At 51.2% G+C, this 26148-nt stretch overlaps 1 protein-coding gene across 1 annotated transcript; it reads left to right on the forward strand.

Annotated features, from left to right (window-relative positions):
* Positions 1-15623: 15623 nt before the first annotated feature.
* On the forward strand, positions 15624-24394 carry SGTA (small glutamine rich tetratricopeptide repeat co-chaperone alpha). Its single transcript, XM_082207004.1, has 12 exons — positions 15624-15746; positions 17756-17885; positions 18558-18661; positions 18904-18988; positions 19326-19425; positions 19720-19824; positions 20009-20147; positions 20559-20621; positions 20868-20905; positions 21159-21248; positions 22163-22290; positions 22844-24394. The coding sequence occupies exons 2-11, from the start codon at positions 17786-17788 to the stop codon at positions 22275-22277; spliced, it is 939 nt and encodes a 312-aa protein (XP_082063130.1). The 5' UTR covers positions 15624-15746; positions 17756-17785; the 3' UTR covers positions 22278-22290; positions 22844-24394.
* Positions 24395-26148: the final 1754 nt, after the last annotated feature.

A 26148-nucleotide genomic window follows, 5' to 3' on the forward strand; every position in this document is an offset into this window, starting at 1 on the left:
AGGCAGCGGAGAGCCAGGGGGATTATGGGATGGGGCGGGGCCAAGGGAGGCGGCCCCGCCCACCTCGACCTCAGAGGGCGGGAGGTTGTCGCCTGCTTTGCATGCGCAGATTTCCCCCATTGCAAACCCCACAAGGAGAAAATCTCGTATAGAATTGGAAGGGACCCTGAGGGTCCTGCAGGAATATGCGCGCGTCCCTCCTTGAGAACCCTGAGGACAAGCCAGCTCTTCTTTTCTAAGGGAGGTGGCAGGCGGAAGGGGCCCTGCTTCTCTCCCTGGCCGCCCCTTCAGGGGCCCGCAAGCCTCTTTCCTTCAATAGAGAGCCGGAAGTCGTCTTGTAGAGACTCGATTCCCGCATCCCCTTTGGGCCAGGAGCGGACAAAGGCGGGGGCAGCTTCTCCGCCTTTGCGCAGGCTCCACCTCCCGCTCCCACAATCCACCGCTCTCCCATAGCAGCGACTCGCCTGCTTTCCGCCCTCAGTTGCTGGAAAGGGAGCATAGACCTACGAAACGGAAAGAGAGAACGTTTCGTTGTTAGATAAGAGAGGTCAAACGTGCCGAGTGATTTTTTTTAAGGAAGGCGTCCTTTGCTGCTGCTCACTGAACCGGGAGCGTTTCGTAATTGGAAGGTTGGCTGGAAATCCGCTCCATCTCCAAGCCTTTCATAGTAACATGGACCACTTATAAACGCCATCTCCAACTCTTGGAAAGATTCCATCAACAGTTCTCTCCTTAGAGTCATAGAAAAGATTCAGAAATTTGGGGAAGTGGCAGGATTTAAATTAAATAGGAAGAAAACTATATTATTAGTTAAAAATCTGAAGGAAGAAGAGAAAAAAGAGTAGGAGCAAAGTATCGAGATAGAAGTTCATAAAAAGGTCAAATATTTAGGGATATGGTTGACATCACGAAACATAAATATCTACAAAGACAATTATGAAAAAGTGTGGCTCGAGATAAAAAGAAATTTAGAAATATGGAGCAGAATGAACCTTTCCCTGCTAGGAAAAATAGCAGCGGTAAAAATGAATGTTTTGCCAAAAATACTATTTCTTTTCCAGTCACTCCCAGTAATGGTGAAAGATGATTGCCTTAAAAAATGGCAGAAGGAAATTTCAAAGTGTATCGGGGGCGGGGGGCGGGGGGCGGGCAAAAGGCCAAGGATAAAGCATAAGTTACTTACAGATATAAAAGAAAGAGGCAGTTTTGCCCTCCCAAACCTTAAATTGTATCATGAGGCTGCATGTTTGGTATGGATTAGGGACTGGATAAAACTGGAAAATCAAGGAGCATTGGATTTGGAAGGTCATGACAATAGATTCTGATGGCATGCATATCTATGGTATGGGAAAGGAAAAGTACATAAAGGATAATCATATAATTAGGAAATCATTAATGAGGGTTTGGGAGAGATATAAAGATAGAACAGAAGACACCCTGGTGGCTTTCACCACTTGAAGCTTTGCTGCTCAAGCCACTTGGTAAAAAAGGAAAGTGGCTTACATACAGTGACTTACTAAAGGAACAAGAAGGAAAATGGAAGCTAAAAGAGTATGAGGAAATAAAATATCATTTTCAGAGTTGGTTACATTACAGGCAATTACACAAGATATACAAAGAAGACAATAAGAAAGGATATAGTTATACTACTTCTAGATTTCTAAAGGAAGTTATAGAAGGGAAAGTGAAGTTGCTGAAGGGTGCATATATTATTCTGCTAGAATGGGAAACAAAAGATGAGGAGGTGAAAATAGGTCATTATCAAATGGGCACAAGATATAGGACATAACATACAATTTGAAGATTGGGAAAAATTGTGGAGAATAGAATTAAAATTTACAGACTGTTCTCTTTTGAAAGAAAATTATATGAAAATCATGTATAGATGGTATAGAAGAAGAGGAAGAAGAAGAAGAGTTTGGATTTGATATCCCGCTTTATCACTACGCAAAGGAGTCTCAAAGAGGCTAACATTCTCCTTTCCCTTCCTCCCCCACAACAAACACTGTGAGGTGAGTGGGGCTGAGAGACTTCAAAGAAGTCACCTAGCAGCTGCATGTGGAGGAGCAGAGACGTGAACCCGGTTCACCAGATTACAGATCTACCGCTCTTAACCACTACACCACACTGGCTCTCTATAACACCAGTACATATTGCAAGAATGTACAAAACCGGGTCAAACGTATGCTGGAAGTGTAAAGAAAAAGAAGGGACTTTTTACCATATGTGGTGGGAATGTAGAGAAATTAAAAAATTTTGGGAAATTATATATAATGAGTTGAAAAAATGTTTAAATTAACATTTGTAAAACAAAACCAGAAGCATTTTTGTTAGCGATTGTAGGGAAAGACCTGCCGAGGAAAATAATGAACTTAATAGCACAAGGATGGAAGAATGAGGAAATCCAGACAAAAGAACAGTGGCAAGAGAAATTGATAGAATATGCAGAATTGGTGAAATTGGCATAAAAACTGTGAGACAAGGACAACTGTGAGTTTAAAGAAGAATGGGAACTTTTTACAAACTACTTAAAAAAACAACAAAATGAATTGGACTCCTTGGCAGGTTTTGAATAAACATACACAAATTTATTGATTATTAACATAATAGATAGATAACTTAAGGATCTTTACAATTTTTACAATATGCAGAGAATAACGTGTTGAAAAATCAGAGAGAGGAGCTGAGGGACGTCTTTGGGGGGAGAGGAGGGAGGGTTCTTCTTGGGGAGGGGGGAGGGGGAAAATGGGGGGAAATGAAGACGATATGTTTTGATAATTTGTTATTGATACGGAACGGGGGGGGGGCAATGTCTTCTTCACTACAATATATTTGCTCAATTTCTCTAGGACTCCATCACCCCTCCCCTGTCCTCCATAATCTCTCAAGTAATACTGTCAAAATCCTGTTACAATGTATCCACTCTGTTTCTGCTTTTGCTCTATAGTACAGAGTGGCTTAGAAATCACTGAAATCTTCAAAAATTGATATAAAATCAACCGTAACTCCGATTTCTTCACTTTTGGTGTCATTCAACTCAGCTCCCCCTGGACTCCATAATGCTACCCCTACCTCCATAATCCCCGAAGCGGCAGGTCACGTACACAGGAATTTCTTAATCCTGTCAGATAGTCTTGCAAAATCCTTCCTTCGGGCAATATTAGGTGGCAGACGATGCATATCTCTGACCCATTGTCTTGCCACCACCAGTACTCAATAAATGTGTATCTATGTATATTTCCCGCTCCGCATATCCCCCCTCCCTCATCCGAAAATGCTAATTAATGTAATCCCACCTTTTCATAATGTATTCATGACGTGTAAAGTATATTCATGATGTAACTTGTGAAACCCAACCTTCCCATAATGTATTCGTGACGTTTCATGCACTGTATTCTGGGACATGGAGGGAAAACTCAAAAGTTCATGTCACCCCTTTCTCACTGTTCAATCTCGCCTTGAACCTGTTGCGCAATAAACTTGGATCTTCTGCAGTTTGCTCCTGCGTCCGGCTGAGCTCATTTTCTTCCGCAGGGACCCACGGACTTAGTCCGATGAGCTGGGTGGCAGAGTAACCCCGCACCCAGATTTTTTCCGTAACAGTTGGCTGCCCAACGTGGGGCTTGTGGTTCTCCCAAGCTGCTGACTGGGGGCCCCGAAATCTTCAGCCGGCTCCAGGCCATTTTGCCTGGGAAGATCCTTTTGGACCCCCAGCCATCTTCTGGGCGGTAATCGAAAGCCCTAGGAGTTCAGCCGGGGAGCAAAAGAGGGATCCAGCCGGCTTATTCATCGATCCCGGGATCATCATAGAAGACGCGTGAGTATAAGGAAAAAGGAAAATCCAGTGCACTGGTGGGAAGGGGGTGGAAGTCTCCTGGCAACTGAATTCTCTGCCCTCCTCTCTATCGCTCCTTCTTGCCTTTCTCTTGGTCCGGTTAGTGAGAGAGACCGTGGACCGCTGCTCAACCCGAAAGGGGGGTTCTGAGCTCTATCCCTTTTCCTTAAAATCTCCAGCCAGCCGCACCAATTGGGAGCCCGAAAGTAAGACGGAGAGACCCGACTTGAAAGATAGCCGACTCTCTGCAACGGACATCCCAGTTGAAAGCAAGGGGTTGGAGCTCTCTTTCCGATCTTCCCGAGCGTCCTTTCTAGGGGGCAGGAAGTGGTCTTGCTTTCTATCCCAATCCCAGCCGCACCGGTCGAGCTACATACCACGTGTACTGTAAGCTCGCTTCCGAAAGCAAGGGGGATTTTCGACCCGAAATTCTATCCAGGGACCACCCGATCTGGCACTGCATGGCGCGGGCGTCCAGTAGGGCCCCTTTTCCTGAGATGTGACGATAGGTAGGAGGTTGCCAGGAGGGATAGCCCATGAGGAATTGGGCAGGACCGGCAGAGTGGAAAGAGACCCCAGGTTATAGGAAATAAGGAAATAAGGAAATAGGAAATGGAACGCAAGGAACCGGATAGCTAGAGCTCTCTAAAACCCACTAAGGAAGTTGCCAGGCAACTAGAAGCCCCTTCTCCTCTTTACTATACGTCCCTGTACTAAGCGTACCAAACCCCTAGACATACCAATCCTAATCAACCCCTCTTTTTTTCCCTTCTCTATCCCAGACACACACCCCCCCCCCAAAAAAAGGAAAAAGCAAAAAAGCAACAACAGCAACGCATGTGTCAGGGGTTCAGGAGCAGAGACGCAGAGAAGGGAGGAAGCAGAGAGCGAGGGGGAGGAATCCGAAGGGAAAATGAGTGATGATGACGACCCGAGATCTCCAAGCCTAAGCAGTGAGTCAGAGGACTCCCAAAAGGGAGCCCCAGTGAGCAGAGCAAGGGGGGGATCCGGGGGGACACCCCAGGAGGAAGGGAACAGAGGAGATTCAGAGAGCAGCAGCTGGAAGTCGGGACCCACGCTCATAACTGAGGGCGGCAGCAGCTGGAAGTCGGGACCCACGCTCAAGACTGAGAGCAGCAGGGAGGAAGGTAGCCAGGCATCGGGTTCCGGAGGTTGTCAGCAGGAGGGAGGGCACGAGTCAGGGGTGGTCACGCCCTCCTCAGAGAGCGAGGCAACGGTTAAGAGGAAAGTAGAGAGTTGGGCGCGCGCGCCAAGTTCAAATGCAGCGGAAGCTGGAGCAGTAAGCAGCCCGGAGAGTGAGCCAGGTCCTAAAGCCCGCCGCAAGGAGGCAGAAGGATCAGGGGGGTCAGCGTCAGAGGAGAGTAGAAGGGAGGAGGCCCAGGGGGGCAGAAGGACCCAGAGACGTAGGGAGAGGCGAAGGAGGTGGAGCAAGGCTAGGGTATTAAGCTGGTGTGCAAGAGGCGGGGACTCAGACGGGTCTTCGCCGACCTAGGGCAGAAGGTGTAGAGCTGCACGCTGCAGTTCGGAAATGAAACCTGTAACTTAATAAAGACTCTTATAAAGTGAACGCTGGCGGACTTGGTCCTATGTGAGCTGGGACTGGGTGGCAGCTCTGACAGTAAGACCCGTCTCACTAAAAGCTTCGGACACCTGATATCTCGCAGCGGAGAGAGAGGCAGCTGGAGGAGGGGATCGGTGTTTGGGAGCAAGCTCACGACGGTTAGCAGAGATGACGGAAGCAGAGAAAGTTGCAGCGCTGCAACAGGCAGTTACCCAATTGAACGCGGAGGTACTGGCATCCAAGAAGAGGGAGGAGGATGCGGCAGCCGCCTACAGAGATCTCCACGCCAGGTTTGAAGCATGGGTTAAACACGGGCAGCCAGGACCCAGACCGGAGGGGGTTGGGTTGGCACGGAGAGCAGGAGGGCTTGTGGCTCACTTCGATGGGAATTTACAACAGTACCCCAATTTTCGAGCAGACGTAATGTGCGCACTGCAACTGCTGGCAAAAGACTTTAGAGATGAGGAAGAGAAAGTGGGGTTCATACTATCCCATTTGCATGGGGATGCTAAAGCGTGGCTACGCAATTTGTGGAGGGATAAAGATCCGGCGCTTCAGAATGCAGATGCCTTTATCAAAGCGATGGATGCGTGTTTTTTGTCTACTATTGATGTGGATCTTGCCCGACGGGAGATTCATGGACTGAAACAAGGGAGGGCAAGCGTCCGGCAGTACCACGCCCGCTTTTTTGCGCTGGTCAGTGCCTTAGAGTGGGACCGGGATTCGCCCCCTGTCAGAGACCTGTTCTGGGAGGGTCTAAGCTCAGCGGTCAAGGATGAAATTGCAAGGGGGGAGAGGCCCCGAAGCACGCAGGAGGTGGTCCAAAGGGCGCTGACTGTGGGGGTGAGGCTGGAAGAACGTCCCTGGTGCAGAGATGAAGGACGTGGAGGGCGCGAAGCAGCGAGAAGTTTCTCTTTCGTTCCAAGAGAAGCAGCGCGTGCGCAATCCACACCTCCGCCAGGAGGGGGAGGGGAACCGATGGAGGTTGGAGGTGCAAGGGCTCAGTCAGCAGCCAGAGCCCAAGCACCGACAGCAGTGAAAGCGAAGCCTCCTAGAGGGAACAGGAAGTGTTACATCTGCGAGGATCCAGGCCATTTGGCGAAAGAGTGTCCCCGGAGGCTCCACAAGCACACTGCAGCCTCGGCAATGGTGACTGCAGCAACGCAGCAAGGAGAACCACAGCAGGGAAACGACGATGTCTGGCTGGAGACAGAGGCACTGGGGCCCAGCCAGACGCATCAGTGAAGCAGTCCCCAGCGATCTTGCAACCCACGGACCCCCTCCCACCCAAACCAGTAGTGCAGCTCACAGCATCTCTCCAGCTACCCGATGGCGTCACTATCGAAGTGCCGCTTTCTGTGGATTCTGGAAGCAACGCAGACTTTATAGCGCAGGATTTTGTGGAGCAGCACGCTATACAGCTACTGCCTGCCACTCTGCCCCTGCAAGTCGTCACAGTGGATGGCAGAGAGTTGCTAGGGGGGCAGGTGGTGAAGCAAACGCCACCGATGGTGATGCGCCTTGGCAACCACAGGGAAGTCATCAGTTTTAATGTCACCCAACTGTCGGACACGCCCATTGTGTTGGGCATGAGTTGGCTGGACAGGCACAGTCCGACACTGGCTTGGTACCAGAGACAGCTGATCTTCGGCTCCTCTTATTGCGCAGAACACTGCATCCTGCCCAGACAGGAGGCAGAGGAGGAGGAATCACAACTGCAGTTGGGAACGTTGCAAGCAGTCCCCCACAAATACGCGGACTTTTTGGAGGTCTTCTGCGAGAAAGAGGCTGACAAGCTACCACCGCACAGGCAATATGACTGCAAGATTGACCTCCTACCAGGGGCGACGCTGCCGAAAGGGAAGCTGTATTCCATGTCTGAGGACGAATTACAGGAACTCAAACAGTTCATAGATCACAATTTGCAGCGCGGTTTCATCCGGGAGTCCAGGGCAGTAGGGGGCAGTCCTGTTTTCTTCGTGAAGAAGAAGGACACGCCCCAGAAAAGACTGGTGGTGGATTTTCGCCTCTTAAACAAGATGACCAAGCCTTCTGATTTCCCCATGCCCAGGATTGACGACCTGCTAGCGACGGTGCGCAAGGGACGCGTGTTCACCAAGTTGGACCTGCGAGGTGCGTACAATCTCATCCGCATGAGGGAGGGCGATGAGTGGAAGACAGCCATGTTCACGCCTCTGGGCACCTACGAATACAGAGTGATGCCGTTTGGATTGCAAAACGGTTCTCACTGTTTCCAAGCTTTCATGCATCATGTGTTGGCGGGACTCCTTTACAAGAAGTGCGTCTGCTTTCTGGATGACATCCTGATATTCTCCGACTCGCAGCAAGCCCATGACCAAGATGTTCGGGAGGTGCTGAAGAGGCTGCAGCAGCATAGACTGTACGCCAAACTGGAGAAGTGCCAGTTCGACACGACGGAGGTGGATTTCTTGGGTTACAAGTTGTCGGACAAGGGGCTAGCCATGGACAGCGCCAAGGTTCGTGCGGTGTTGGATTGGAAGAGCCCGCGCAATCGGAAGGAGGTCCAGCGGTTTGTCGGCTTCGCCAACTTCTATCGCAAGTTTATCAAGGGGTTCGCGATGCAGACGGCGGCCATTACGGACACGCTAAGCTCCAAGAAAAAGAAATTCATCTGGACGGAGCGGGCGGAGCAGTCCTTTCAGGCACTCAAGCGTCTCTTCGCGTCGGAAGAGCAACTGCTGCATATCGACCCCAGCAAACCGATGCGGGTAGAGACAGACGCGTCCGATAGAGCAGTGGGAGCTGTCCTGCTGCAAAGGGACCCACAGGGGGTCTGGAGGCCGGGAGCGTTCTACTCCAGAAAGCTCAGCAAGTCGGAGCAGAACTACACCATCTGGGACAGGGAGTTGCTGGCCATTCATGCAGCTTTCAAGGCGTGGAGGCACTTCCTGATCGGCGCCAAGCACACGGTGCAGGTCTGCACGGATCACAAGAATCTGGAGCACTGGCGCACGGCTCAGTTCCTGAACCAGAGGCAGATACGTTGGGCGGAGTTCTTTGCTGACTTCAATTTCCGAATAGAGTACGTCCCAGGCGACACCAACGTCATGGCGGATGCACTGTCCCGCAAACCGCAATACCTCGAAGAGGCGAAGCCAGCGGCAGCCATGCACATCTTCGCGCCAACAGCGTGGGCGTGCGCTTCAGCCACAGTAGACCTGGATGCGGTGCGGCGGGCGTTGCAGGACGACTCCTTCGCGCGGGCGAAGATGGCAGAGGTGCACAAGGGCACGGCGAAGGGCGACGAGTTCCAGATACGAGACGGCTTGCTCTTACGTAAAGGGGCCATCTACGTGCCGGGAGACGAACTTCGCGCCAGGGTACTGCAGCAGCTGCACGACGCACCCACGGCCGGGCACTTTGGCACGGAAAAAACGGTGGAATTAGTCGCAAGGGACTTTTGGTGGCCCAGACTGAGAGGGGAAGTCGCGGACTACGTTGCGAGGTGCGACACCTGCCAGAGGGCCAAACCGGTGCACAAACCACCGGCGGGACTGCTGGAACCGCTGCAAACGCCGTTTGAACCGTGGGAGAGAGTGGCCCTGGACTTTGTTACGGATCTACCCAGCTCGAGAGGCAAGACAGCTGTACTAGTGGTGGTGGACTTGTTCACCAAGATGGCACATTTCATTCCGTGTGCGAAGGTGGCCACGGCGGAACAAACCGCCAAACTGTTCATAGATCACGTGTTCAAAGTGCATGGTCTGCCGCGGTCTATCCTGTCCGACCGCGGGCGCCAGTTCGTCTCGAATTTCTGGCAGAAGCTGATGAGTTTTCTAAATGTCAAGGTCGATCTGGCATCAGCAAGACACCCGCAGACCAACGGGCAAGCAGAGAGGGTCAATGCCATCATGCAGCAGTACCTGAGATGCTATGCCAATCAACAACCTGCGACCTGGGTGGATTACCTGCCGCTCGCCGAGTTCGCTTACAACAACACGAAGCACGTGTCCACAGGGGTGACGCCGTTCTTCGCCAACAATGGGAGGAATCCCAGAACCTTCCCGGGACGGGAGAGAGTGGGGGACGGAGAACCACAGACGGCGGACGCGTTCGCGTCAGAGTTGCAGGCGGTACACGATCAACTCAGACGGCAGCTGGAGCTAGCTAAGCACGCCTACAAGGTGCAAGCTGACAAGCACAGGCGGGTTGGCGAAGAGATCCAAGTGGGAGACTGGGTCTGGTTGGCAGCCCACGCAGTGCCGACCAGGTCACTAGCCAAGAAGAAGTTGGGGCACAAGCAAATTGGTCCGTACCAAGTCGAAGCACAGATCAACCCGGTAGCCTTCCGACTGGCGCTGCCGGAGGGTTCCAGAATGCATCCGGTGTTCCACAGGTCGGTGCTCACTCCCTACAAGGCACCTCACAGATTCCAGGAGCCAGGGACGGCACCGAGTCCGTTCCGGGAGCGGACGGAGACGCGAGGGGTGACGCAGCAAGACCCCATCAACGAGGTCACGGAGATTTTGGACTCCAGATGGGGAGAAGAGGGAGTCGAATACCTCCTAGCCAGAGAGGGCACCCGGGCCAGCGCCAATAGCTGGGTGCCAGACTACGCTTTGGAGGAACCCCTGCTCAAGGACGAGTTTCATGCCCTTTTCCCACACAGACCCATGCCAGCGAGCTTCTTCGACGACTGGCTGTTCACGCCCACACTTTCTTCCAGCACGTTCCATGGATTCGACTCGGACGGGGAACCCGCACTGAGCACCCGTTCCCCAGAAGGATCGCCGGCGGGTTCGGCGTCAGACACCTCGTATTGGTGGGACGATCGACCGGAGGAGCAATGGCGCCGGAAGTGGCTGGAGATGCCAGGTCGAGCGACCGACGCAGAGACTGACATGGACGTGTTCGGGGAGGACCTTGGGTTCGAGCACGGCGGTACAGAGATGGAAGCGGAACAGGTCAACGTCGGCGACCGCGAGGAGGAAGACTCGGAGGTCTTCAGTTGGCGGCCAACCACGGGGAGCGAACTGTATCCGGCATTCCCTCCCGTGATGATGGAGCACCCAGCACCCACACCTGAAAGCGGGGAGGGGGGAAGGGGGGGCTTCGAGGGGGGGATGGATGTCAGGGGTTCAGGAGCAGAGACGCAGAGAAGGGAGGAAGCAGAGAGCGAGGGGGAGGAATCCGAAGGGAAAATGAGTGATGATGACGACCCGAGATCTCCAAGCCTAAGCAGTGAGTCAGAGGACTCCCAAAAGGGAGCCCCAGTGAGCAGAGCAAGGGGGGGATCCGGGGGGACACCCCAGGAGGAAGGGAACAGAGGAGATTCAGAGAGCAGCAGCTGGAAGTCGGGACCCACGCTCATAACTGAGGGCGGCAGCAGCTGGAAGTCGGGACCCACGCTCAAGACTGAGAGCAGCAGGGAGGAAGGTAGCCAGGCATCGGGTTCCGGAGGTTGTCAGCAGGAGGGAGGGCACGAGTCAGGGGTGGTCACGCCCTCCTCAGAGAGCGAGGCAACGGTTAAGAGGAAAGTAGAGAGTTGGGCGCGCGCGCCAAGTTCAAATGCAGCGGAAGCTGGAGCAGTAAGCAGCCCGGAGAGTGAGCCAGGTCCTAAAGCCCGCCGCAAGGAGGCAGAAGGATCAGGGGGGTCAGCGTCAGAGGAGAGTAGAAGGGAGGAGGCCCAGGGGGGCAGAAGGACCCAGAGACGTAGGGAGAGGCGAAGGAGGTGGAGCAAGGCTAGGGTATTAAGCTGGTGTGCAAGAGGCGGGGACTCAGACGGGTCTTCGCCGACCTAGGGCAGAAGGTGTAGAGCTGCACGCTGCAGTTCGGAAATGAAACCTGTAACTTAATAAAGACTCTTATAAAGTGAACGCTGGCGGACTTGGTCCTATGTGAGCTGGGACTGGGTGGCAGCTCTGACAGCATGCATCTATAAAGGGGTACCCAGTCAACCAAGCGTTGTGAGCCCTACCAGTCTGATTACCTGGTGGTGTGTTTGAAGAGGCAAGGAGGCTCATAAAACCATGTGGGACCTTCCTACTAATTTCACTTAATGAAGCCAAAGGTAGTGGCCCATCTCCTTGCAATAACCAACTAAAGGATGAGAATATATATGTTTACATGTTGTCTGTTATGTGTGTTGTCTGTTAATACATATATGAGAATATGTATGTTTACATGTTGTCCGTTATGTGTGTTGTCTGTTCCTTCTGTCTCTGGCAGACTGCCTTTCTTAAGTGTGCATAGTTTAAACTGCAAGCTTGCTTCAAAATTTAAATCTAAGGAAGTCATGCTGGATCTTAGCAGTCCTAAATAAGAGAAAATGAGAATGAAGTGTGCAAATGTTTACCCCACCTCTTGCTTTGCCCCAACTTTTGAGATTGCGAGTCTACAGTCTTATTTTGGAAGGTGCTGATAACCTAATGTTTCTGCTGCAAAAGCCTAGTTGAGCCAACTGCTCTCAAGCTAAAATGCAGTGTATGTATTTCATTAAGCATATGCCTATGAAAGTATGGTGTTCCTTCTAAGAAAATATCTGAGTCCAGTTTTAACTTTGATTTGGTTGGACAGAAGAGTTATTGTAAGGCTCCTGATATCAGTCTCTATAAGACTTCCTGGCCTCTTTTCTTAGAAAATGCCCCCCCCCCCTGTTTCATTCTGTCTCTTTCAGGGTTTTTTTTTCCCCTCCTTCTCCTTCTTATTCTGTGCCAGGTAAATTTACTCCTGAGTAAGCTTCCTTTAAAGGAAACTGCAAGGGGGGGCATAGATTAGGCTTACTATTGCTCTGCAAGTTCAACAAAATTGTCAAATCTATGGCTGTTGTAATTATTTGTGAGTGGTTATATCAATTGAATTAACTTTGCTTTATAAAAGATCCTCTCCCTATCTTAGGAAAAATGTTAACTTCAATCTTCCTTTAAAGATAATTTCTATAGGTATGTGTGTGTTTCTGGTAGTACAAATCTTGCTATGAACCCTGTATTTTAGGGTTGGACTAGATGACCCCAGGTCCCTTTCAACTTTCCCAATTTGTGGCTGATGAGTTGAAATTCAGCCCAGGTTGGCTCTTTGTTTTTTAAAAGGTGTGATGAGAGGTGAAAGCCATGATGTTTGAAGCAGAACTGGTGATATCAAGCATTTAAGTGATTACAGTGTTTATCATTTTGTCTATTATTTACAAAAATCAGACTTAAAAGTCTACTCAAAGTTTAAGCACATACAAATGGATAATCAAGTAGAATTAGCCTTGACCAATCCATTTGTCTGCAAATGGTAAGGCCTCTTACAGAACTTTAATGCAAATCTATCTCCGAATGGGGGACTGATACGGAACTGGGGGGGGGGGCAATGTCTTCTTCACTACAATATATTTGCTCAATTTCTCTAGGACTCCATCACCCCTCCCCTGTCCTCCATAATCTCTCAAGTAATACTGTCAAAATCCTGTTACAATGTATCCACTCTGTTTCTGCTTTTGCTCTATAGTACAGAGTGGCTTAGAAATCACTGAAATCTTCAAAAATTGATATAAAATCAACCGTAACTCCGATTTCTTCACTTTTGGTGTCATTCAACTCAGCTCCCCCTGGACTCCATAATGCTACCCCTACCTCCATAATCCCCGAAGCGGCAGGTCACGTACACAGGAATTTCTTAATCCTGTCAGATAGTCTTGCAAAATCCTTCCTTCGGGCAATATTAGGTGGCAGACGATGCATATCTCTGACCCATTGTCTTGCCACCACCAGTACTCAATAAATGTGTATCTATGTATATTTCCCGCTCCGCATATCCCCCCTCCCTCATCCGAAAATGCTAATTAATGTAATCCCACCTTTTCATAATGTATTCATGACGTGTAAAGTATATTCATGATGTAACTTGTGAAACCCAACCTTCCCATAATGTATTCGTGACGTTTCATGCACTGTATTCTGGGACATGGAGGGAAAACTCAAAAGTTCATGTCACCCCTTTCTCACTGTTCAATCTCGCCTTGAACCTGTTGCGCAATAAACTTGGATCTTCTGCAGTTTGCTCCTGCGTCCGGCTGAGCTCATTTTCTTCCGCAGGGACCCACGGACTTAGTCCGATGAGCTGGGTGGCAGAGTAACCCCGCACCCAGATTTTTTCCGTAACAGTTATGTTGAAAATTCTTTAAAATTATTTTAAAAAGAAAAGAAAAGAAAGATTCCATCAACAGTGTCTCTGAAAAATTGTACAAATCACTTGGGAAGACAGGCGAACTAATATCAGTGTAATAGAAGAAGCAAAGATCACCAGTGTTGAAGCAATGATTCTTCAACATCAACTTCGTTGGGCTGGTCATGTTGTGCGGATGCCTGATGATCGTCTTCCAAAGCAACCACACTATTCTGAACTTAAAAGGGAAAGTGTAATGCTGGTGGTAAACAAAACAGGTTTAAAGATTCTCTCAAGGCAAATAAAGGTAAAGGTAAAGGTACCCCTGCCCGTACAGGCCAGTCTTGACAGACTCTAGGGTTGTGCGCTCATCTCACTCTATAGGCCGGGAGCCAGCGCTGTCCGCAGACACTTCCGGGTCACGTGGCCAGCGTGACAAGCTGCATCTGGCGAGTCAGCACAGCACACGGAAACGCCGTTTACCTTCCCGCTAGTAAGCGGTCTCTATTTATCTACTTGCACTTTGACGTGCTTTCGAACTGCTAGGTTGGCAGGCGCTGGGACCGAGCAACGGGAGCGCACCCCGCTGCGGGGATTCGAACCGCCGACCTTTCAATCGGCAAGTCCTAGGCACTGAGGCTTTTACCCACAGCGCCACCCGCGTCCCTTCTCAAGGCAAATAATGCAGTATAAACATGGATGATTGAGAAACATTGGCCTGTGAGAGCTCCAATTGGAGAACAGCCTTCACCAAAGGTGCCATGGACTTTGAAGACACTAAACTCAGGACGAAAGAGAGAAACGTGTTAAGAGGAAGGCACGCTTGGCAAACCCTCACCATGATCAACTCCCACCCGGAAGCACTGGTGGAGGAAGGGGGGAGCGCACCGCCCCCGGCAGAGCAATCCCGGCAGGGTGCCATTGCGGCTGTCCCCCCCCTCGCCCCCGCAGGCAGCGCCCCCGTTAAAACCATGTTTATGGAAGATAATCTTACTCAGCTATGAGGGATCGTCAAAGAAGAAGAAGAGCAGCAGCAGCTGCGTTCTGCCTCGCAAGGTTGTTGCACAAGCCGCTTTCTCTCAGATGCCCACTTGGTAGCGCTTGCTGCTAGTCTTAGGTCAGCTGTAGGTTCGCAACACGCTTATGACAACTACACTGGACAACATTGCAGGGCCCTTGTGTGCCAGTTTTTCAGATTCAGCCTGGCCTTCCGAGAACATTGGACAGCATAGCAAGTCTCTTGTAACTCACAGCTTGAGCTCCTTTTTACTGAGCTGCCCTGGGATGTTTTCTAAAAAATATAATAACCCTGAAAAACCACAACACTGCAGTCCGAGGTGTGTCCAGTCTGAAGAAGAAGAAGAAGAAGAGTTTGGATTTGATATCCCGCCTTTGACTCCATTTAATGAGTCTCAAAGCGGCTCTCATTCTCCTTTCCCTTCCTCCCCCACAACAAACCCTCTGTGAGGTGAGTGGGGCTGAGAGACTTCAGAGAAGTGTGACTGGCCCAAGGTCACCCAGCAGCTGCATGTGGAGGAGCGGAGACGCGAACCCGGTTTCCCAGATTACGTGACTACCGCTCTTAACCACTACACCACACTGACTCTGAAGAAAGTGTTCAGCGGGACTTTGATACACTTTCCCAAACTTAACAGACTTGGGTCTCCAGCTGTTTTGGGACTACAACTCCCATCATCCCCAGCTAGCAAGACCGGTGTATACATACAGCATGCATTTAAAGTACACGCCCCAAAGAATAATGGGAACCGTAGTTCGCCCCTCACCGAGCTATAACTCCCAGTACCCTCTTCGGAGGAGGAGGAGAATTTATCCACTGTGAACCCGAAAACGCCCTATGCAGACAAGGAGTTGTGTCACTTCTGTTGTTCTCATCTATCTCTGGAATGCAATGCGCTGGAGATGATAGTCAGTTACGTCACTCTCGCGCGCGCGTTCCTGAGCGCGGCGAGGGGCTTCTGCGCATGCGCTTTGATGTGCGCTTTGCCCGGCGGAACTGAGAGTTGGGCGTCGGCGACTGGCGGAACCTACTCCAGAGCGCAGGCGCAGTCCTTTCTCAGCCACGCCTGCGCAGTTGGGCCGGGAGGCCGGAGAACAAGGGAAGGGGAGCCATTCGCGCATGCGCACCCGGGGGAGGCGGACTCGCTGGCTCCTGCGCTGCTGGGGGGCGACGGAGGGCTGGTGAGTGGGGGGGGGGCGGGGGTCTCGGGGAAGGGCCCCCTTTGTTCCCAGGGGGGAGGGGCCGCCCTGAGGCTTGGGGGGGGGGGTTGGTGGCCAGGGTGCTGTACCGGTTGGGTTTCTGCCTCGAAGCAAGTGGGGAGCTCCTCCTCCTCCTCCTCCCTGGAGGCAGCCGGGTCCTTGAGAGGGGAAGGGGGGTCTCTCTCTCTCTCTCTGTGTCAGGGGCTGTACCTGTTGAGTTCCTCCCTCTCCCCGGAGAAAGAGTAGGGGCGCATCCTTTCCCCTTCCCCAGAACATAATGGAGGGGGGGGGGGCAGAACAGGCAGAAGTCCAGCAGGTGCAGCCCTTTTCCATGCCTGCATCTCCACGTGGTACATGGGGGGGGGGAGAGAAGGACGTGACTGTTGGATGCCTGCCTGTCCAGCCAAACCTCCTGTGAGAAACCATGAGGTCCCAGTTTTCACTGTTTCACTTTATGCTATGTTCCTTCCTTCAACAAAAGCCCCCCAGATCCCATGAGACAGGGGGGCTGCAACGCCTGCCTTTCTGGGTGCCCATCCGAGAAGGTCGAGGTGTTGGAGGGACCCCTGTGCAGACCCCTTCCCTTGTGAGGAGGGTCTCTCTGGCTTCTGGGGAGCGGGGGCACCAGCATGGCTGGTTTTATTGATGCAGCCCCATCCATGGGTGGAGGGGTTTGGGGTGGGGGAGACGCTCCAGGGAAGACCCTCTCCCTAGACTGGAGCAGGGAGCAGAAGGATAGATGATATGGCCTCAGCAATTCTGAGAAACAAACAAGCAAAAATCAGGGCAGTTTTGAAATTGGTGGTGAAATCCGTGCACTTTGGAATCAGTTTTTAAAAAGTGTGGTGGTTTTGGAGTCAGTGGTTAAAATTAGTGCACTTTGAAATTGATTTCCGCAGAGTGGCTGGGGAAGCCCAGCCAGATGGGCATGGTATAAAAAATGAATTATTATTATTGTTATTAAAAGCAGCATGGTTCTGGAATCGGTACTCAAAATCAGTGGGCTTTAAAATAAGTGCAGTTTTGGAATCAGTGGCTTAAAATCAGCTCAGTCTTTGCACCAGCGGTTAAAAATCAGCACTGTTTTAAAATCAGTGTGCTTTGGAGTGGTGCAGTCCCGAGTCTTGATCCAAAATGTCACCTGACGGGATCCAAGCCCAGAGGTACAACTTGCTCCTTGATTTGGGGAGCTGCCCTACAGAATCTGGAGATGATTTCCAAAGAGGCATCCCAATGCAAACAGACAAACCTTCCGTCAGTTCTATAGCCTGACCATATCTGCGAGAAAGGAAGGCCTAGAAGGAAATCCAGTGATGTCCTGGTTTTTGTCAGCTTCAAGGAAAATATTTCAGATCCTTCTCTAAGTGACATTTGGCTTTCCCCATACTTTGTACTTCGGGTTACAAACACTTCGGGTTACAAACTCCGCTAACCCGGAAGTAGTGCCTCGAGTTAAGAACTTAATTCGTTCTGGAGGTCCGTTCTTAACCTGAAACTGTTCGTAACCTGAGGTACCACTTTAGCTAATGGGGCCTCCCGCTGCTGCCACACAATTTCTGTTCTCATCCTGAAGCAAAGTTCTTAACCCGAGATACTATTTCTGGGTTAGTGGAGTCTGTAACCTGAAGCATCTGTGACCTGAGGTACCACTGTATTTATTTACTTGCAGAAGTGCTCTGGCAAGCCAGTGAGGGTGTCATGGTGAGAATGTTGGACGGGGACCTGGGAGATGAGGGTTCAAATCCCCACTCCGTCACTTGGTGACCTTGGAGTCAGTCACAACCTCTTTGCCTCCTTCGCAGGGTCGTTGTAGGGATTAACGCAGGAGGGGGTGAACCATGGACTCCTTGGGATAGAAATGAGCTCTTCTGCTGAACCGCTTAAGAAAGCCGGAGGGGCCAGCCAGATGGAGATACCCATCGCCAACCTGGTGCCCAGAGATCTCCCTGTTGCTGACCGTTAACCCTTTGTGTGCTGTTGTTCTTTTCCAGCCGCCGAGAGGAGTTCCCTGGAGCCCCAGCATGGCCGAGAAGAGGCGCCTGGCGTTCTCCATCATCCAGTTCCTCCAGGACCAGCTGCATCATGGCGGACTCTCACCTGACGCCCAGGAGAGCCTGGAAGGTGGGGGGGGGCGGAGGACGGGGAAACGGGAGCTGGAAAAAGCTCAGTTTGATTCTATGTTTTCCTGTTTAGGCCTCGGGGGGCCCCTTTGGCCCAACCTTCTTGCCCAACATTTGGCTCTTAATAATAATAATAATTTATATCCTGCCTTTTGCCATGACAGGACACAAGGCAGCTTGCAGATAAAACAGAAACTGCTAAAAACAAAGGAAAACAACAACAAATTTATTATTTATATGCCACCCATCTGACTCTGTTACCCCAGCCACCCTGGGCAGCTTCCAACAAATTAACAAATTAAAAAGTGATCAAACATGGTTGAAATTGAAACTGCTTCTATGTAGCTGTCGATCGATCGATCTAATCCATTAAAACACACAACGCGGCACCACTACTTCCTTAAAAGTGGACTGTTTTGCAGGGTGGGATGCAAATTTGATTAATAATAACCGTCATCATAATTTTATTATTTATACCCTGCCCATCTGGCTTGGTTGCCCCATCCAGGCTTGTCTTTGCTGAGTAGGCACAGGCGTTGAAGAGTGGAAGCTGAGTGTCTCTGCCACCCTGGGACCTTCTGCATGCCAGAAACGTGTCCTGCCACCGACCCCCCCCCCCGTGGAGCCGTAAATGAGGGGAGCAGGGTTAACGGGCCCTTTGTCTCTCCTGCAGTCGCCATCCAGTGCCTCGAGACAGCGTTTGGTGTCTCCACGGACGACCGTAGCCTCGCCTTGTCCCAGACCCTGCCGGAGATTTTCGAAGCTGCTGCAGCAAAAGTAGGTGTTGGTGGGAGCAAGAGGAGGGGAGAAGGGGGTGTCTTTGCAGGCGGTGTTGCTGGCAGAGTGGGGGGAGATGGGGTGGGGGGAGCAGGTAGTCTGTGGTGGCAGCATGACTGGGTTGGATTGGATGAGCTCTGAGGGACCCTCCTGGTGATCCTGCCTGCCCCAAGAAGGGTCCTTTGGGCAGGCACCTCCTGAGCTCTGACTTTCTTCTCTCTTTCTGCCCTGGTGCGCCTCAGGAGCCACAGCCAAGCCCACCCCCCTCAGAGCCGGTCACCCCCTCAGAAGAAGAGGCCGCAGAGGCAGAAAGGCTGAAGGCCGAAGGTGAGACCCTCCCTCCAGGCACTCCATGCCAGCTCCAGCCGGGCTGCCGGGAGGGAGCCCCGCAGCTGAGGGCCTGCCAGGGATCATCACCCTCATCCTCAGTGCTTTTTTCCAGGCGGTTCTCAAGGATCTGCAGTACCTCTTTCTTTTGGTTGAAAAGTGTGGCACTTACTGAAACTACTTCATTGTGAGCTCCATCACCTCTTTTTCTAGAAAAAAAGCATCGATAGTGGTGCTCTGGATGCTTTAGCTGAGATTCCTGCCTTGCAGGGGGTTGGGCTGGATGACCCTCGGGGTCCCTTCCAACTCTAGGATTTCCTTGTTCCCTTCTCAATAGGAAATGAGCAGATGAAGGCGGAAAACTTTGAAAGTGCCGTCTCCTTCTATGGGAAAGCCATTGAGCTGAATCCGTCCAATGCAGTTTACTATTGCAATCGGTGAGCTGGTGGGGGATGGGCAGATCTTTCTCTCTTTCTCCACTTTTGTAGTTGTGTATGTGTGTGTGTGTAATGTTCTCTGTATGTTTGTTTCTCTCTATATTCCCCCTTCCTCTCAGTCTGGAGGGCTCCATTGCTTAGAGTGTGGTGCTGAGAATGCCAAGGCTGCGGGTTCGATTTCCGCATGGGACAGCAGGGAGTTGGGCTAGATGGCCCTCAGGGTCCCCTCCAACACCATGATTCTAGGATGCCATTTGCGTGAGCGCTGAGCATCTTTCCTTCTCTCCTCCACAGGGCTGCCGCTTACAGCAAGCTGGGGAACTACACCGGGGCCGTCCGGGACTGCGAGCGAGCCATCCACATCGACCCCAAATACAGCAAAGCCTATGGCAGGATGGGGTGAGCATCTTGGGGGGCGGAAGGCGGGGCAGGAGAGGTAATTCCCCCTCCCCACTGGCCCCTCCAGCCTAAGTGGGGGACCCAGGATGTGGCCTGTAAGGGAGAAGCCAGGGAACGGCTTTTGGACCTCAGGGTGCTCCTTTACGGTCAGGCAACCTTCTCTCTCTCTGCCTCCTGGTCCCAGCTTAGCCCTGTCGAGCCTGAACAAACTCTCGGACGCCGTTGTCTACTACAGAAAAGCTCTGGAGCTTGATCCAGATAACGAGACATACAAGTCCAACCTCAAAGTCACGGAGCAGAAAATGAAGGAGGCTCCAAGCCCGGTGAGAAGGAGAGGCAGCAGTGGTGCAGTGGTTAGAGCCCCTGGGCCAGGACCCACGAGGGACTGGTGTTCACACCCCCTACCCTCTTCCATAGAGCCTCCAGGTGACCTAGGGGGCCAGCCACTGCCTCTCTTGGTCTGGCCTCCCTTGCAGGGTGGCTGTGAGGATTAAAGGGGGAGAGGCCAGAGGCAAATCGCCACCTCTCAGACTCACCTGCCTTGCAGGGTCATGGCAAGGATGTCAACGGAGGGGGAGAACTTTGCACACCACCTCCAGCTCTTAGGAGGAAACAGTGGTGTGTAAATCCTCCTTTTGCTCTTACACTGAGCAAAAGGTTCCTGCTTTGCGGGGGGCTGGACTAGATGATCCTTGGCAGTCCCTTCTGACTCTACGGTTCTGTTTGCCTTTCAGACAGGAGGTGCTGGAGGCTTCGACTTAGCCGGCTTGCTCAACAACCCCGGGTTCATGAGCATGGTGAGTCTAGCCCTGCTTCCTGAGCTGGTGTTTTGATTTATTGGAGGAATAAGGATCTCGTTGTTGTTGTTGTTAAAATTTGTATGCTGCCCTCTAACCATAGATCTCAGGGCACTTCAAAACATAAAACTGCAATAGAAAAAAGACAGAATTCATAATAAAAATTTAATAGTAAAAAGAAGACTCCCCAACCACTCTCTCTTTCTCTCCCCTCCACTTTTCTCCTTTAAAAAAAAATTAAAACAGGCATCAAACCTGATGAACAATCCGCAGGTACAGCAATTGTAAGTATGGGAAACACCTGATTTTTAGGGAAGGGGTGGGGGTCTTTTTTTGAAGCTTCTTCTGACACCCCCGAATGGCAGGGTCCCTGCAGATTTCAGAATTGCTGGAAGGAGAGCCAACTTGCCATTCAGAAGAGTCTCCGAGGATTGCCTTGCCGGGGGTTGGGCTGGATGACCTTTGGGGGAACCCTTCCGACACTCGCTACCTGTGACAATGACCCCTTTTCTTTTCTCCTGCCCTCTTTGCTGGAAGGATGTCTGGGATGATCTCGGGTGGCACCAACCCCATGGCAGCGCCAGGAGCGGGCGCGTCCCCCAATGACCTCGCCAGCCTTATCCAAGCGTGAGTAGAAAGGCCTGGGGGGTCTCTCCCCTCCCGGCTCTGAGCAGCAGCACCTGGCCAGCAGCCTTGCCTCTGCCTCCCGGCTTTTCCTCTCAGGATCTCCAGCTGGTTCTCCCTCCCTCCTCATTCAATCCCCCTCACAGCAACCCTTCGAGCTTGGCTAGGCTGAGAGGTAGCGGCTGGCCCCCGAGTCCTAGTGGGCGGGATTTGAACCCTGGTCTCTCCCAGGTCCCAGTCCCACGCCCAAACTTTTTTCTCCAGGCCTCGTTTGCAGAACAAAAACTTGCTTGCCCCAACCAATCTTTTTTATTGGTAAGATATGCCCTGGGGAAAACAGTGAAGATAGTCTTAATTTTGAAAAGATATCCATCCATATTTTTCAAATGAAAACATGATTTTGGTAGTTCCCTGGACTGAAATGTTTGAATGGGAAATGTTTTGAGATCTTATGATGAAGGGTGGTATATAAATCAATAAAATAAAATAATTTTTTTTTCTTGGGTTGCCCCTGAACCTTCCTGCCACACTTGGAGAACTGCTGCTCCTTTCTCCCCTTTTATTTTTCAATCTATTTTTAACAGATGAACCTGCAATAATTTGACCACAAATACATGCTTCCCATTCAAATATTTTGGCAGGTGGTGTCTTCGAATTCAAGCCACAATATTGCAGAGTCTCTGCCCGCATTTGTGGTATGAACTCTTTACCCTTCAGTAGGGAATTCAAGTTGCGCAGAGTCTCCTGGCTATGGATTTATTGAGGTTAATAAATCTTTTGAAGACCCCGGGGCAAGTGGCCGGCTATGGATTTATTAAATTGAACAGATTGCCTGGAGATTCCGGCGCATTTTGCAGCGGGAAAATGCCCGCATCCCGACCAGGGGCCCTCCCTGACGTGCCTCTCCCCCTCTGCAGGGGCCAGCAATTTGCGCAGCAGATGCAGCAGCAGAACCCGGAACTCATTGAGCAGTTGCGCAGCCAGATCCGCAGCCGGACGCCCAGCGCCAGCAACGAGGAGCAGCAGGAATGAGGCGGGTTGGAAGGTGTGTGCTGGGGACCTTGTGCGGGGCTCCGGGGGGGGGGGGCTGATGTGCTAGCTGTCGCAGGGTGAGATGGTCTCTGGTGTTCCCAGAAAATGATCAGACGCAGGAGCAGACAGCCTGATGTGGCAGCAGCCGCTGGGCTTCTTGTGGAGGCTCCAGCTCCAGAGGCAGTCTACCTGGGCTCCTAGGTCCTATGGAGCGTTTGCCCAGTGTGGGGACAGGAAACTGGGCTGGATGCGCCCCCTTGCACCTGATGCGGCACCCAGGTTCTTACTGTGGAGCCTCCAGGTGCAGGGGCAGTTTATCCAGACTTCTGCAAGGACAGGAAGCCTGGCCAGATGAGCCCCTTTTGGCCTGATCCAAAGGCTGGGAAGCCTGGCCACTCCAAGGACAGGAAGCTGGGCTGGATGGATCCCCTTGGGGCCTGAACCAACAGCCCAGGCTCCCTTCCTGTACATGTGGAGCCTCCAGCTCCAGAGGCAGTCTATCCGGATTCTTCGGTTCTATGGGGCATGTCCCTTTTTAAAGAACAAAACCACTGCTTTCCTTCCAGGGGTGCCCTTTGTCGGAAGATGACCTCCTTCCTTGGCTGGACAGGAAAGAAGATTTGAAACTGGAAAAGCCATGTTTGTGTTGCTGTTTCTCCTGCTCATGGAGTGCGGGGGGGGGGGAGCAGGAATGGGGGAGTTGGGGGGACCCCCGAACCTGCATGTTAGAGAGGCAGCCCCTCCCACCCCAGTAGTCTCCCCTTCTTCCTCCTCCTGCTCCTCCTCTTCTTCCTCCTGCCCCCCTTGAGACCCCCGGGAAGATCCACGACTGGTGCGGTAGTTTTTAAATCCCATTTTCTCTCGGGGAGATGCTACGTTTCCAGGGAAGAAGCCTCACTCCAGAACCACGGCCTTCTCTGGGGGCGGGGGGGGGGCAGCAAACCCTCTCTCTTTCTTTATTTTTGCAAAAAAATCCAACCCCCCCAAATGGATTTCTGTGTCCACCTCCCTGGGTTGTTGTCTCTGTTTCTTTCTCCCTTTGCCAGGCTCTTCTCTGGTGCCTTCGTCTGGGATCTCTAGCACAGGGCAAAAACCGGGGGGGGGGGGATTTTTGCATGGGATCATGTGTCTTTTGCAGGGTGGGGGGGCATGACTTTGGGAAATTGCAGCTAAGGTGAAAAATAGGATATTCTTTGTTTCCTCTCTTAAAAGATCATGGCGATATGCGTAGATCTCTTTGCGGAGGGAGCACAGGTTAGCAACGTCTCACCCCCCTTTTGGCTTCCAGAAGGTTTTTAATTCAAATATTGGGAGGGGGATTTGGGGGGATTCTTGCATGTTTGTGAGCTTAGCAAAAGGAAATTTGTCTTGGGGGGGGCTGAGTTGGCTTTAGTGTAGGAAGGGTGTGTGAATGCCCCCGGGGCATCGCCCTCAAGCACCCCCCACCTGCCCCACGGAGGGTCGCCATGAATCCGGTGCCAAGAAAGTTGCTTTGCAGGGGGGGGGGATTGCTCTCGATATTTTACAAGGTCTCTGGGATAGATGGACAGACAAGCTTCCTGCCTCCCACCCCCAATTCAAATAGATGCGCATCCCCAAGCTGCATTTCTAGAAACAGGGTCTGATTTCTAAAGATGAGTGGCTCAGGGGAAAAGAGGACTCTCTCTTCCTCTCCCCGCTGCAAGGCCAGGTCAGGACTTCCTCTTCCAGTTGGGGGTCTCTAGCGACACCCCCAACCCCACTTTTCTGCTCCTGGTTTGCCCAGCCTGCAACCCGCCTTCCGCAGACCCTCTTCAGGATTAGGGGTGGGGGCAAATGGGCACTCAGAAACTTGCTGTTCTATCCCACCTCCTTGGTACCCCACATCTGGAGAAGGGGGTGCTCAAAAAAGGGGGCATTGACAATTTTTTAGATGCCTTGTTGGGAATAAATGATCCCTGGGGGTTAAAAGGGGGAAAGGGGGTCGGAGACCTCCCCCCCCCCGCCACCCCTTAAGAGCTTTTCTTTGGATTCCTTCAAAATGTTTTTTTTTTAAATTACTATTATTATTAAAGAAATTGGCACTGTTTCCGTTTTCCTTTTTTTAACGTAGAAAATAAAATCCTTTGGACACTGTTGCTTGCTGTTGTCCCCCTATCGATTGGCCCCCGTCTAACCTAAAACAGGGAATTATTATTATTAATAATAATGATAATTAATTACAGTGGTACCTCGGGTTAAGTACTTACTGTAAATTTCGCTCTATAACATGCAGATTTTTTCTCCTAAAAAGTAAGGGGAAATGTCTGTGCGTGTTATTGAGCGAATGTGTGGTCCCTGGAGCTGACTCGCCGGAGCGCAGGGGCAAAAATAGGCAAAAATCAGGCAAAAATAAGATCGGGCGGGCGGAAAAGCTGCTGCTTTCCTGCATTCTGCCTCAGGATCTTACTGCCCACCCGCTTCTGTTGCTGCGTTTGCTCAAACTCAACAAAGAGCAGGGAATCCCCTGCCCTCCTGGCAAGCAGAGGGTTAAGGAAAGGATCGAGTCCTTCCTTCTAATTCTTTCCTAGTCACACTGCGTGCAGGCTCCAGCCCACCACCTCCTCCTCTCCATGCTCTAGGGACTCGCAGGCAGCCGAAAAACATGCAGGTGGGAGAGAGAGAGAGAGGGCTGGCTTGGGTGGGGGGGGACTTTTGCTTTCCTTTCCTCCCCCCCCCCCCACCCCGTTAAACACCTCTCCTGCATTGTTAGCCAGCTGCTTCTCCGCACACCCCTCTTGTGCTCCTTGTCCCTTCTGTGTTTTTCCTTCCCTCCCCATTTAAAACGTGGTGACAAATCACGGATCCACATGGATCCTCAGGATTTTTGCATTGGGTCACCCCAAATTCACCATCAGATCACATTACATGTCCATGGCTACATCTTGCACCAAAAAAATCACGCACCCACTGTTGCCTAGGGTCGCAGTGATGCAAAAATGTGGTTACAAAGCATGGATCCACATGGATCCTCAGGATTTTTGCATTGGGCTACTCCAAACTCACTGTCAGATCACATGTCTGTGGCCACAGCATGAACCACAAAAATCATACATCCACTGTTTCATTTAGAATATTTTTTTCTTGTTTTCCTCCTCTAAAAACTACGTGCGTGTTACGGTCTGGTGCGTGTTATAGAGCGAAAAATACAGTACTTCGTTCCGGAGGTCCGTACTTAAACTGAAACTGTTCTTGTTGCGTTCGCAAAGTAAAGGAAGGATTGAACCCTGATTAATAAGAATACACACAGAGGCTTGAACCAGCAAGACTCTGGGAAGGGTGTGTATAATCGTGTCTCTCTGTGCTTGTCCGCCGTGCGGCCCCTGGCCCAGGTAGTTTTTATTCATGAAAGAACTTTTTACAGAGTGTTCGTAAGAACCAATCAGATTTCTTCTGAGCATTTCCACAAACCCCACGTGGGGAAAAAGATCAAAAGAAATTATTTTAACTACAAAGACTACTATTCTGAGCGTGCATACATAATCTGAGAGTAAATAAAAGAGGACTAGAGAAACTCCGGAGATCATAAACAGGAGTAAATAAGAGAGGATGGAAGGATGGCAAGGAGATAGGCATCTTTATCACCTTCCTGTGAAACTATTTCCAGGCCCTAAGATTAACATCCTGCATCAAAGAAACTTGCCCACTATCTTTGTGGCCCAAGGGTGCCTGCCTGGCGAAGCAACTGCTTTGTACGTGACATGTGAGGAGAGAAAAATGGGCAGCAGAGTCAAAAGGGCATGAAAAAGGCATGAATGTAGAATCTTATGGGATTTAATCAGAAATTATCGTCAATATATCAAACCCAGTCAACACAATGCTTTCATCGTGGATACGATGGCTTGATGTATAT

The sequence above is a fragment of the Podarcis vaucheri genome (genome assembly GCF_965113315.1).
Source record: "Podarcis vaucheri genome assembly, chromosome: 18".
In the NCBI taxonomy this organism is placed as follows: domain Eukaryota; kingdom Metazoa; phylum Chordata; class Lepidosauria; order Squamata; family Lacertidae; genus Podarcis; species Podarcis vaucheri.

What these genes read in the sequence shown, in the direction of transcription:
- SGTA (XM_082207004.1), top strand. Translation starts at nt 17,786, where the DNA reads ATGGCCGAGAAGAGGCGCCTGGCGTTCTCCATCATCCAGTTCCTCCAG. An exon ending in AAAGCCTATGGCAGGATGGG is followed by an intron (nt 19,825 to 20,008) that starts GTGAGCATCTTG and finishes TCCTGGTCCCAG; the next exon opens with CTTAGCCCTGTCGAGCCTGA. An exon ending in CTCGCCAGCCTTATCCAAGC is followed by an intron (nt 21,249 to 22,162) that starts GTGAGTAGAAAG and finishes CCCCCTCTGCAG; the next exon opens with GGGCCAGCAATTTGCGCAGC.